This window comes from Vipera berus (genome assembly GCF_964194415.1).
Source record: "Vipera berus genome assembly, chromosome: 2".
In the NCBI taxonomy this organism is placed as follows: Eukaryota; Metazoa; Chordata; class Lepidosauria; order Squamata; family Viperidae; genus Vipera; species Vipera berus.
This window is the reverse complement of record NC_138203.1, coordinates 31,538,254-31,551,446: the sequence shown is the minus strand read 5'-3', so window position 1 is coordinate 31,551,446 and position 13,193 is coordinate 31,538,254. Positions and strand designations below refer to the sequence as shown.

General features: G+C 42.8%; 1 protein-coding gene across 3 annotated transcripts in view; it reads right to left on the bottom strand.

Annotated features, from left to right (window-relative positions):
* The window catches only part of SERINC5 (serine incorporator 5), a 39,038-nt gene that overhangs the window by 11,859 nt on the left and 13,986 nt on the right, over window positions 1-13,193 (bottom strand). For all 3 annotated transcript variants that reach the window (XM_081319810.1, XM_081319812.1, XM_081319811.1), the window contains exons 2-5: window positions 11,661-11,828; window positions 5,113-5,291; window positions 4,812-4,894; window positions 944-1,037 (exon numbers count right to left, since the gene is read on the bottom strand). In XM_081319810.1, coding sequence (XP_081175936.1) covers window positions 944-1,037; window positions 4,812-4,894; window positions 5,113-5,291; window positions 11,661-11,828 — 524 coding nt within the window. The remainder of the gene's footprint in view (window positions 1-943; window positions 1,038-4,811; window positions 4,895-5,112; window positions 5,292-11,660; window positions 11,829-13,193) is intronic.

The window sequence follows — 13,193 nt, the reverse complement described above, 5'->3', positions numbered from 1 at the left end:
TCATCTCCGTTTCAAAGCCGAAGAGCCAGCGCTTGTCCGAAGACGTCTCCGTGGTCATGTGGCCGGCATGACTAGATGCCAAAGGCGCACGGAACGCTGTTCCCTTCCCACCGTAGTGGTCCCTATTTTTCTACTTGCATTTTTACGTGCTTTCGAACTGCTAGGTTGGCAGAAGCTGGGACGAGTAACAGGCGCTCACTCTGTTACGCGGCACTCGGGATTAAAGTTAGGTTTCTCTTGAAATTTGCTGGGGAGATGGGAAATAAAACCTGGGGACAGATCGGTGATTTCCCAGTTCAGCTTAAAGATGCATATTTCTAAAAAGATGTTATATGTCTTTAATATTTAAAGGAATGTATGTGGGATATGTACACAAATTAACTTGTAATCAATATGGTGAAACTTTCAAGGCTAAAAATGACACTGCTTTGTTTTATAAAAAATTAAAATGATTGATTTAAGACAATCAAAAGTTTACTTCAGGATATATTTGGAAAGACTAAAGCTATTTCTTCTAAATTTAGAGAATACATTAACAAGATCCAAGAACCTTGAAAAATGTCTATGTAAGGAAGTTAGGACAGTTCAGTAATTGTTAAACCCCATAAAGATTTAGATTTTATCTGTCGATTGAGATTTTAGCTCTCTTATGAATGTCACACATTTTTAAAAACCGAAACTAAGAGAACCAGCTGAGGAAATATTGTAGCAAGCTTGTTTGGCCAAGTGAAAAGTACAACAGGCAATAAATAGGAAGTAAGATATATAAAAAGTTACAAACAAAGGAAGAGAGAAACAACGAAACAATTGAAGAGAGAAACTGAACAAGAATGCCTGCTGTAAACAGGCAGATCAACTGTGATTTTGATTTTTAAAAATTTTTAAAAATAGAATTCAGCTAAAAGGACACTTCCTCTTATATGCAGGCATGAAAGAAACCTACCAGTTTTTATTCCATTTGTGTGCAAATTCTACAAGGAGGATAAGCTGAATGATGATGAAGAGGAAGCCTCCTGTAGCACCAACATAACGCCATGCTGCAGAAAACATAAAAATTGCTTCATTAATTATGACTCATAAAGAAAAATACCAATTTTATTCATTACATTTATGAAGCAATTAAATTATGGTAAGGAGGATACTCTTTAAATACATTCACCAGATAAATACATATATATTTGCTCAAAAAATATTTCACCAAATCATGCTCCTTTCTAGCAACTACTTCTATGTATTATGGACTGCAATTATTACTCAGTATTGAGAAACACAGGACAGCAATAATTATTATTAAATTTTAAAAACAGGTTCCCATTATATAATGCATGAATATTAAAAACTAAAGACTGCACACATAACATTAAAGGACTATGTCTATGGAGATTCTCAGTCATCCAGGTCATAGTTATCCCAAAGGTGCTTTTTCACGAGGTAACTGGACTGATCCAAGAAGCTGAAGAATCAAAACGTCTTCAAAGAAAAACAAGAAAGCCCAGTTGCCTCACGAAAAAGCATCTTTGGGATAACATTAAAGGAATACACAGACACAGAAACACACACAAAGAGACACCTATAGCAAATTAAATTACTTCACAAAACTGCAGATTTTTTAAAATAAAAAATACTTTAGGCATTTTATACTTAAAACAAAAGGTGAAAAAAATGCACGAGTCCTAAAAAGTCTTTATATAAATACATTCCAAATTATGGAATGTAATTATAAATTATAAATACATTACAAATTTTCCAACATATAGGGACTGTCACCCAAACAACAGAAATAAAGCATTTATTGTTTTATGAAACCCTCAAATCATCCCGAATATTTCCATCTTCATAATGAAGTTCATTGTCTACTCTCATAGGTTATTCACAGGGGAAAACAGAGAAAAGGACAATCTGTAATAGCCTTCTTTTTTGCCTCTAAGATATTTTGGGTTTGGGCCATACTGGCAGAGAATTATTGGAGGTTGCCTTCAATACATTTGGACAGACCCAAGTAATGGAAAGCTACTCTACAATTAAAGCAGCTCCTGTTCACAGATAAAATTTGCATCAGCTATTGGCAATGCACAATATGTCACACTCGAAAAGAATTCAAGGAGTGCCAGTGCAATTACAGAAGCAACTAAATGCAGGGAGTGGTTGTCCTGCTGTTTGCATTTAGGCTAGAGGACATTATGGCCTATAATTTTAGATAAGCGAGAAAAAGCTTTCTGCAGTGAATATTCATAATGAAGGCTGATATTTTATGCTATGCTAGTATCAGGCTTGCTCTCCAGATGCTGGGCAATGAATTGAATGAGTAAAGGAATGAACTAGTTAATTCAGTGTTCAAAGAGCTACAAGTCTCAGATTTGAAAAAAAGCTGCTCTTTTTGAAGAAATGCCTTAACAGGGGTGTCAAACTCAATTTCATTGAGGGCCGCATCAGCATTGCAGTTGCCCTCAGGGGGCCGGGTGGGTGTGGCCTGGGTGGGCGTGGCTAGACTGCGTATGGCCTACTGGGTGGGCATGGCCAGCTCTACATCGTTCGCATCAAGGGTGCCTATGGGGGCAGGAGTGGGACAGATCTGAGGGTCTCTGGCAGAAGGAGGGTCTCTGGGCCAGGGCCAAGGCAGTGGGGGCCGGTCCCTCACTGTTTCCAGGATGGCTTTGCGGGCCGCATGAAACGACTTCGCGGGCCCGATCTGGCCCCCGGGCCTTGTGTTTGACATGTCTGCCTTAGTACAAAGATAATACCTTGCAACTTCTGTCAGTTATTCAGCTTAAAAGTGGAAATGGTTTGAAAAAGGTTTCTGATCATAAATATCATGTTAAATGTATTTAAAAAAACACTGTTAAATGTAGTATGTCACCCAGGGTCACTAACTTGATAAATAGATAAAATTCAAAAATCAAGATTGTGCTACACGAGTCCTTGAGCACTCTATTTTCTTTTCCCCCCAGAGTTTGGACTCTGCAATCTACAAGCATTTGTGACTAGCAAATTGTCTTTATTAATTGGAACTGCTACCAGATATTACTACAGAGAAGGATTATTTTAGTAATAAAATGGGAGCTCTGCAACAAATCTCATTTTGCATAGTAAAGGCAATCAAACTGAAGACTAATTAAATGGCAGGAACATTTAAGTGCAGTGGCTGCTGGCCTACCCCAACAGAAGAGCAAATGCAGCTTGCTTCAACTGTTATACATCAGGAACTAATTGAAAGTTTAATTTCTGCAAGCTATATAGTTCAGCTGCACAATGAGCATTGTGGTGACATTTGAGGAACATCTGAACTTTAAAATACTCTTTCCCAGACAAGAGAAGCCATTGTGACTGCAGCTTCCTTGCTAAGGTAGGGCACACTTTTGGAAAGGGGGAAGAATTTAAGATGAGAAAGATCAACTTTCCCTTCAACACATTCTTTGCCTTATCTTCCTTCTGCAACATCTTCTTTTCTACTTCTCCTCCACTCCCCATGTCCTTCTCAATGCAAACTAGAAGCTGGATTTTAATTTCTTGCACAGCTGGCCTTTTATTGTACAGCCTCATTTGAATTGTGCAAGATTTGTTATCGAAAAACAACTTAGAAAGAAAAAGTGATGTGCTATTGTAGAAGAGTTATTTTAAACTAAGAACTGCTTAATTAGGTAAGACAAAATTATGAAATAAGAGAGCGCTTTACATTGGTTTTGGGTTTTTTTGAGTTTGTGGACAATGCTACGCTGTATTGTTAACTACAGCATCCAGCATTTTCTGGGGTGTTTGGCCCAAGATAAAGTATGAGGCTATACTTCTGCAGCTGGAATTATTTATGTTCATCAGATTTATATTTTCACATTTAACATGCTAAAGAAGAAGCACTATCATCTGAACCATTATCTGGAGGAGGAGGAGGATTAATTTACTGTGAGCTCTGAGACTTTAATAATGTTTCTACATAGCTATTTTTCACGGTCTAAACAACAAAGTGCAATCCAAACAGTATACACAATCAACATAGATCTGTAAAATTCTTGTATCTGAGTCTTTCACAATTATTTCTAACTAAAATGAGCTGAACATGGGGAAACAGCTGCACAACATCTGCAAAAAAACAACACACCACTAAAAAATAACAATTTCCAAGGCAGTTTTTGTACAACTTTTAACTGTACATAATAGTGTGCAAGTTTGATTTAATCTACATCCTTCTACAATCCTATCACCCCTATGCCACAGTATGTCTTTGTCTAGAGTACAGATGCCCACTTCTGTTCCTTTTCCCAGAAAAAACTCGGACTGGTATAAAAAGGCCCCATTCTATGGCTGTTTCTCTCAACAGCTACACTGGTTGTGAAAGACTGAATTTGTAACAAATGTAGCATACCTGTATCTCCTGTTAAACACGTGTCCTTTGGTAAGCTGTAGCTCACTTTTATCTGCTGCATATAGTAGCTAGACTGAAGTACAATGTTAGTTAGGGTGTAAGTAGAGAGGGAAGGGAAAAAGGGGAAAGCAGGTTGGTTATGTACAAGCAAACTATATGTAAGATAGATTATGAGTACCTTATCAATTAACAATTGTAATATGTTAATTGTATGTTGGTTGAAGTTTTCTGAGATTGCCTAAATCTTTTGATGTATGTGAATGAGGCAATCTCTTGCTTAGTGGTGCTGTTAAAAATTTGGATTTTCCAAAACTGTCACTTTTACAAGTGTCACTTTTACAAGTGCCAAAGAACACTTCGCTCTTTTCCTACAATATCTCACCTGTAAAATGATACCTGTATATATTCAACTGTAGAGAAAATTACACAACAGTTCTTTTTAAAAAATGTGTACCTTTAAGAAAGGTATCCTGATCTGGAATGAAAAAGGCTCCTGAGCACATTGCTGCCAAGATGAGAAGTTTAATAAACCAAAATCTGGAAAAGAAAAAAAAAATAGGAAAAAGAAACATAAATACGAAAAAGAAACATAGAATTACTGTACTGTACTTTAATATCTGACCAAAGAAAAAATGTGGACAATAGATTTAAGTAAAACAAATAAAGAAGAGGTAAACTATGTCATTACGTTGGTAAAGAAATGCAACTGTTTATAGTACAGACAAAACTTCAATGAAAAAATCCATCTCGCTTACCCATTGTGGATGTAGGCACGACAGCTTTTGCTATTGTTGATTTTAATTGTGAGTAAAAAAAATATGAAAAAGAAACACGCCATTCCAAAACATACTCGATAAACTGCAGAGTAGCCCACCAGCTTCTCACAGGAGTCACCTGCTTGAATATGTTGACATATTGTTTCATAAAAATAAATCTGAAATGAACAATGAAGTACTGTAGATAAGATGAAATGTTAACTGTGTATGATTACAACTATATTAAGCAGTTTGGAGATAACTGTTACTTTCAAATTAATCAAGGCATCTTTATTTATATATAAAATTTAGAAACCATGCTGCTTCTTCATTTGCATTTCCTAGCAATTCATTTCTGATTCATACAACATGCGTAGTTTGCACAGCAGCATTAGAAAATAGGAAAGCAAAACATGTCGTTTGGGGTTCAAGTTGCCAACTTTTGCTGTGCAGGTGGTCCTTGTTTAACAGCCACTCCTTCAGTGACCATTTGGATTTACAATGTGCTGAATGGGTGCAACCTATGACTGGTCCTCAAAGTTCTGGCTGTTGCACTGCAATCACATGAGGTTATCACTTAGCAACCCACACTTAATGACAGGGACCAGGGACTGGGAGAAATGGTTTTGCTAAGTGGCATAGTTACAGTATATGATGATATGCTTTGCAACTGCATTGCTTAGCAATAGAAATTCCAGTCCCAATTACCTTTGTTAAATAAGGACTAGTTGCAAAGCATTATTTCTTGATGTTCTTTGAATGCTTAGAAGTTTTTTAAAACATTGCAGAAGTAAAAGCAGAAAAATGGGAAAATTCCAGCCCTCTCCTCACTTGCTTAAATATTTGCTTTTGAGGCCACACTTTATTGCACAGAAAAAGATCAACAAGTAACCCGTTTTGGCCTCAAGCTCACCACACAATTTCACCTACACTCAGAAAACATTTTAAAAGCACATTTCTATGTCCTTGGTCACATCCTAGGGCTGTGCCTCGTATGAAAATTTGTACCCACCCTTTCACAAATGGAACAGTCTATAAATAGATGCACTGATCTATAAATATGCAGACATACATTCACCCACACCCATTTACAGTTAAATAAAATCTTCTCTATATCCTCATAGGTATGGAGTTCCGAAAGTAGCAACCAAGTTGAACATTAATGTAGCTGGGCTTTTTCCTTTGCTTTCTTTTTTGGCTATAAACAGAGACAACCATTCCAAGCTTAAAACATTTTTCCATGTTTAAACTCAGTTTGCAGAAAAACCTGAGAGGGTCTAGAGAAAAATAACATGGAACATAAATTTAACTTAAACTAAGAAAATGTAGAAGCTGTTATACAGAGTTCACGATAGAATGAAATGTAATGTTCTAAAATAGAAGTACTTTAGTACTTAGATTTTTTTTATATAGGGCAGCAGATGCAAATTTTGACTCCACCTCCTCCCTCCCCCAATAAAAAAGGAGTTCTGTGAGCAGACAGCCAGCACAATAAATTGTAATGGTTAATCATAATGTGTTAAACGAGGGTGAGAGAACACATTCAATCATGAGGCTCAGTGGGTGAGTTTAGACCAGTGTTTCTCAAACTTAACAATCTGAAGATACGTTGACTTCAACTTCCAGAATTCCTCAGTCGGCATGCTTTACTATAGAGAAACAAAACCATGGGTACTTTCATTCACAATGATCAAAATTATGTATGCCTGCTAATAGCCCAAATGATTTCATGGTAAGTCATAAGGTAATTACAACATTAAAGAGCACAATGAAGAAAATTTTAAGGGATGATCATTTTAAAAAGACTGGCTGAAAAGGCAAAGTCTAGATGCATTTCCACTTATCTTAGCTAATGTTAGCAACTTATGAATTTGAGAAAGTACACTGCTCCAAACTGTTTTAATAATGTCTGGAAACATTTCTTTCAGCATAATAAACCAGGAACATAGCTAATGTTTTATTTTTTTCAGATACAGATTCAAGGTACTGGTAATGGTGTTCAAAGCCCTTCATGGCATGGGGCCGGAGTACCTTAGGGAACATCTGCTGCCGGCATCAAGCTCCCTGCGACCTGTGCGTTCCCACAGAGAGGGCCTCCTCAGGGTGCCACCGATCAGAGAATGTCGATTGGTGGCGCCCAGGGGGAGGGCCTTCTCTGTGGGCGCTCCGGAGCTGTGGAATCAGTTGCCGGTAGAGCTCCGGATGGCGCCCGATCTTCGCTCCTTTCGTCGCGATCTCAAGACGTTTTTGTTTGTACAAGCCGGCCTAGCCTGATGGGGATTGGTGGGGTTTTTATTTTTTTGTATTCTTAATTTTATTTTTGGGGTTTTATTATTGTATTAATTGTTTTAACTTGGGCAATTATTTAATCTCTTTTTAATGTTTGTACTTTGTATTTGACTTTTGCCCTGTGAACCGCCCTGAGTCCTCAGGGAGAAGGGCGGTATATAAATATTATTAAATTAAATTAAATTAAAATTAAATTCCACGGTAATACTGCATTTAATTGATCAGGAGTAAAATTCTCTGCCCAATAAGCCACCAGGAAGGCTTGCCAGAGGTGTTTTGAAAATCCTGGCTACATACAGCCACTAATGCTGCAAAGGGTACTTCTCAGCACTAAACTGAGAAAATATACTAACTATAAAAATATATTATCAAATGTTCTCCCCCCCCCCAAAAAAAAAAACACTGGGTATGCAGCATATGAGGACAGCAGTAAACCAAACATTCGAAATCAACACAGTAAAATTATAAAAAAGGACAAGCACTAGCAAGCTATGCTACTCATCATGAGAAATCAGTAGCACACTGCTTCACCAGCAACATTTACAGACAAGGCCGTTTGCACAGTCCGGTCAGCTTGGCTCACATTGTTTTACAGAAAAATGTGGCAATTTTAGTAGATACTGACTGTAGGAAAATCTATCCATTGCTTCTAGAATAGAAGCATCATATTTAGTGATAAAAGTCCATACAAACCTTTGAACATTCAGTTCCAGTAGCTAAGGCAGAACCCTCCTACAGGGACCTGGTGGAGGATTGAGGCAGATGGTGCAGCATTTGTGGTCAGCTGTAAAGGTGAACAACTGCAGGGGGGTGGGAGGAATTACAGTGGCTATAACTTTGGAAATGGGACATAAGTAGCTTGGGGGCGGGGTGACTGCCATAATGTTGACCAGTTGCTAAGGAACTGTTTGTAAGATGAGGACTATCTGTACTGATGTTATTTTAATTGATGATTGGGAGCTGATTGGGAATTCGCTATAAGATGGGCAACTGTATAAATGTTTTAAATAAATAAAGCAATAGAGCTTGACTCAAAGGAGACGACTTCAAAAAATAATCAGTGGAGTAGACACTAAATTACAACAATCTTAGAGGAATGAGGCAAGAGTTCCAAAAAAGGATTACCGTATATACTTGAGTATAAGCCGACTCGAGTATAAGCCGAGACCCCCAATTTCACCCCCCAAAACTGGAAAAAGTTATTGACTCGAGTATAAGCCGATCCGCCGTTCTGCAAGCCTGAATACACAGGAATACCCTGTGTGGCCGCGGCTCGTCGGCAGGTCTCCGTTCCTCCTGCCGACCTTTGGGGAGGTTTGGGCGCCTCCCCAAACCTCCCCAAACGTCGGCAGGTCTCCGTTCCTCCTGCCGACCTTTGGGGAGGTTTGGGCGCCTCCCCAAACCTCCCCAAACCTCGGCAGGTCTCCGTTCCTCCTGCCGACCTTTGGGGAGGTTTGGGCGCCTCCCCAAACCTCCCCAAACCTCGGCAAGTCTCCGTTCCTCCTGCCGACCTTTGGGGAGGTTTGGGCGCCTCCCCAAACCTCGGCAGGTCTCCGTTCCTCCGCGCAGACCTGCCGACCTTTGGGGAGGTTTGGGCGCCTCCCCAAACGTCCCCAAACCTCGGCAGGTCTCCGTTCCTGTTTGGGGAGGTTTGGGCGCCTCCCCAAACCTCCCCAAACCTCGGCAGGTCTCCGTTCCTCCGCGCAGACCTGCCGACCTTTGGGGAGGTTTGGGCGCCTCCCCAAACGTCCCCAAACCTCGGCAGGTCTCCGTTCCTGTTTGGGGAGGTTTGGGCGCCTCCCCAAACCTCCCCAAACCTCGGCAGGTCTCCGTTCCTCCGCGCAGACCTGCCGACCTTTGGGGAGGTTTGGGCGCCTCCCCAAACGTCCCCAAACCTCGGCAGGTCTCCGTTCCTGTTTGGGGAGGTTTGGGCGCCTCCCCAAACCTCCCCAAACCTCGGCAGGTCTCCGTTCCTCCGCGCAGACCTGCCGACCTTTGGGGAGGTTTGGGCGCCTCCCCAAACGTCCCCAAACCTCGGCAGGTCTCCGTTCCTGTTTGGGGAGGTTTGGGCGCCTCCCCAAACCTCCCCAAACCTCGGCAGGTCTCCGTTCCTCCGCGCAGACCTGCCGACCTTTGGGGAGGTTTGGGCGCCTCCCCAAACGTCCCCAAACCTCGGCAGGTCTCCGTTCCTGTTTGGGGAGGTTTGGGCGCCTCCCCAAACCTCCCCAAACCTCGGCAGGTCTCCGTTCCTCCGCGCAGACCTGCCGACCTTTGGGGAGGTTTGGGCGCCTCCCCAAACCTCCCCAAACCTCGGCAGGTCTCCGTTCCTGTTTGGGGAGGTTTGGGCGCCTCCCCAAACCTCCCCAAACCTCGGCAGGTCTCCGTTCCTCCGCGCAGACCTGCCGACGTTTGGGGAGGTTTGGGGAGGCGCCCAAACCTCCCCAAAGGTCGGCAGGAAGAACGGAGACCTGCCGAGGTTTGGGGAGGTTTGGGGAGGCGCCCAAACCTCCCCAAAGGTCGGCAGGTCTGCGCGGAGGAACGGAGACCTGCCGAGGTTTGGGGACGTTTGGGGAGGCGCCCAAACCTCCCCAAACAGGAACGGAGACCTGCCGAGGTTTGGGGACGTTTGGGGAGGCGCCCAAACCTCCCCAAAGGTCGGCAGGTCTGCGCGGAGGAACGGAGACCTGCCGAGGTTTGGGGAGGTTTGGGGAGGCGCCCAAACCTCCCCAAACAGGAACGGAGACCTGCCGAGGTTTGGGGACGTTTGGGGAGGCGCCCAAACCTCCCCAAAGGTCGGCAGGTCTGCGCGGAGGAACGGAGACCTGCCGAGGTTTGGGGAGGTTTGGGGAGGCGCCCAAACCTCCCCAAACAGGAACGGAGACCTGCCGAGGTTTGGGGACGTTTGGGGAGGCGCCCAAACCTCCCCAAAGGTCGGCAGGTCTGCGCGGAGGAACGGAGACCTGCCGAGGTTTGGGGAGGCGCCCAAACCTCCCCAAAGGTCGGCAGGAGGAACGGAGACCTGCCGAGGTTTGGGGAGGCGCCCAAACCTCCCCAAAGGTCGGCAGGAGGAACGGAGACCTGGGGAGGTTTGGGGAGGCGCCCAAACCTCCCCAAAGGTCGGCAGGAGGAACGGAGACCTGCCGAGGTTTGGGGAGGCGCCCAAACCTCCCCAAAGGTCGGCAGGAGGAACGGAGACCTGCCGAGGTTTGGGGAGGCGCCCAAACCTCCCCAAAGGTCGGCAGGAGGAACGGAGACCTGCCGAGGTTTGGGGAGGCGCCCAAACCTCCCCAAAGGTCGGCAGGAGGAACGGAGACCTGCCGAGGTTTGGGGAGGTTTGGGGAGGCGCCCAAACCTCCCCAAAGGTCGGCAGGAGGAACGGAGACCTGCCGACGTTTGGGGAGGTTTGGGGAGGCGCCCAAACCTCCCCAAACGTCGGCAGGTCTGCGCGGAGGAACGGAGACCTGCCGAGGTTTGGGGAGGCGCCCAAACCTCCCCAAACGTCGGCAAGTCTCCGTTCCTCCGCGCCCTGCCTGCCTGCTTCTTTCCGCTGCGGAAAGAAGCAGGCAGGCAAGGCGCGGAGTTTGGGGAGGTGCGCGCGCACCTCCCCAAACCTCCCCAAACTTCGGCAGGTCTCGGACGGCGGTGGCTTGGGAGAGGTGCGGGCGATCCCGGAAGCACCAAAGCCTCGGCCGCGCACAAGTCCTCGGTAAGTTTTTTTTGTTGACTGGAGTATAAGCCGAAGTGGAATTTTTCAGCCCAAAAAGTGGGCTGAAAAATTCGGCTTATACTCAAGTATATACGGTAGTTTGCATACTCCCATTCAAAGCAGTCAAGCACTCAAATTTCAGAGAGCAATAATTTTTTGTCTTTGAGGAAACAGTTATCCAGTGTATGGCTCTTCCTACTCCTCAACTTTCAAAGTGGAACAGGATGAAACATTTGGCATTGCTGAACCACACACAGTTTGGGGTCTTTCAAAATGTCTGAGAGAGTATTATAATTGCATATGAATATATGTTCACACACACACACATACACACCTATGTTGTAATGCTAAAGTATGACATAAATTATGAGAACAGTCCAGTATTCATCATTATGCCTTCCAAAATTTTACAAAACTCAAGTCTAATATAATGTGCTTTATTCTGTAAGTTCCCTTCAAATTTCAAAAATATCTTCTTTTCATTCAAGAAATTATTCTAGCATCTCTCCCTTTTTCCTCCTCGGATCCCCAAGAATTAAATGCTTTTACTTACATGTTCTTTCATTTGTTTTGCTACGGTTTCTGACATCATGATGCAACAGATGAGAGCCACCAAGATGAAATACAAGGCATACATAAAGCGGGTGCTGGTTGATTGTTTTATCTTTGGGCAACAGCGGCAGCAAAGGGAACAAGCAGCAGTACCACAGCAACAGGCCAACTACAGGAGTTTAAAAAAAAAGGAAAAACATAATTTTATTCTTTGACATGGCAAAACAACAACAAAATCTGTTTGACCTCCCAATACATCCATTTGTAACTTCTGTTTATTCATTGTTTTATTTTTCTTCTCTTATTTTCTTTTCCCTTTTCTCAAAAACCTTTAATAAAAGTATCCTGAGAACTAAAAATTGTAATGTTTTGATATCTTTTTTTTGGTAAAAGAAAACCCTAAATGAACATTTTTTTTTAAAAAGCAACAGAATGACTTAGAAAGGCAAACAGTAGTATTTATATATGGGCTCATAACACCATCCAAATTGTTACATTTATTAAAATAGTATGGTTCTACATCAGGCTGAGATAGAATTACAAACTTGTATTCTTGTTTTGACCCATCTTGGGCTATATAAAGTTTGTTTTTGGAATTACAGACTATATTGTTGAGACAATGGAAAGAGAGCAGAGAAAAGCAACAAAGATGATTAGGTGGCTAAAACATATGAAGATCGGTTGCAGGAATTGGGTATGTCTAGTTTAGTGAAAAGAAGAACTAGGGGTGACATAATAGTGGTGTTTCAATATCTGAAGGGCTGCCACAAAGAAGTTTAATGAAGAGAAGGACTAGGGGTGACATGATAGCAGTGTTCCAATATCTCAGGGGCTGCCACAAAGAAGAGGGAGGCAACCTCTTCTCCAAAGCCCCTGAAGGCAGGACAAGAAACAATGAATGGAAACTAATCAAGTAGAGGAGCAACCTAGAACTAAGGAGAAATTTTCTAATGGTGAGAACAATTAATCAGTGGAATGGTTTGCCTTCGGAACTTATGGGTGCTCCATCACTGGAGGCTTATAAGAAGAAATTGGACAGCCATTTGTCTAGATAGGGTCTCCTGCTTGAGCAGAGGGTTTGACTAGACAACCTCCAAAGTCCCTCCCAACTCTGTTATTCTATGTTCTATTTTGGGTGGTAAGTCAGATCTGACCCATAGGCTATAAGTTGCCAATCCCTGCTTTAATAAGTTCTTACTTCCAGCACACTGCTAGACAACAGAGTTTCCCCAAGTAATGTAAACTTAGTAAGGGTCCCTTCTGAGTCTCTTGCCCTACCCACTATGCACTGTGCTATCCCTTATCTGCAGTAATCTAAGCAGCATGTCTAACGACCAGATGGATTACATTCCAGGTTCGGAAGGACCTGGCAGACATGATCTCGGAACTATTGAACAAAATCTTTCAAAGCTCCTGGCACATGGGGGAACTACCAAAGGATTGGAAGAGCTGATGTGGTTCCAAACTACAAAAAGGAGGAAAATGTGGATCTGGGAAACTACAGATCAATCAGCCTAAAATCAATATCTGGGAA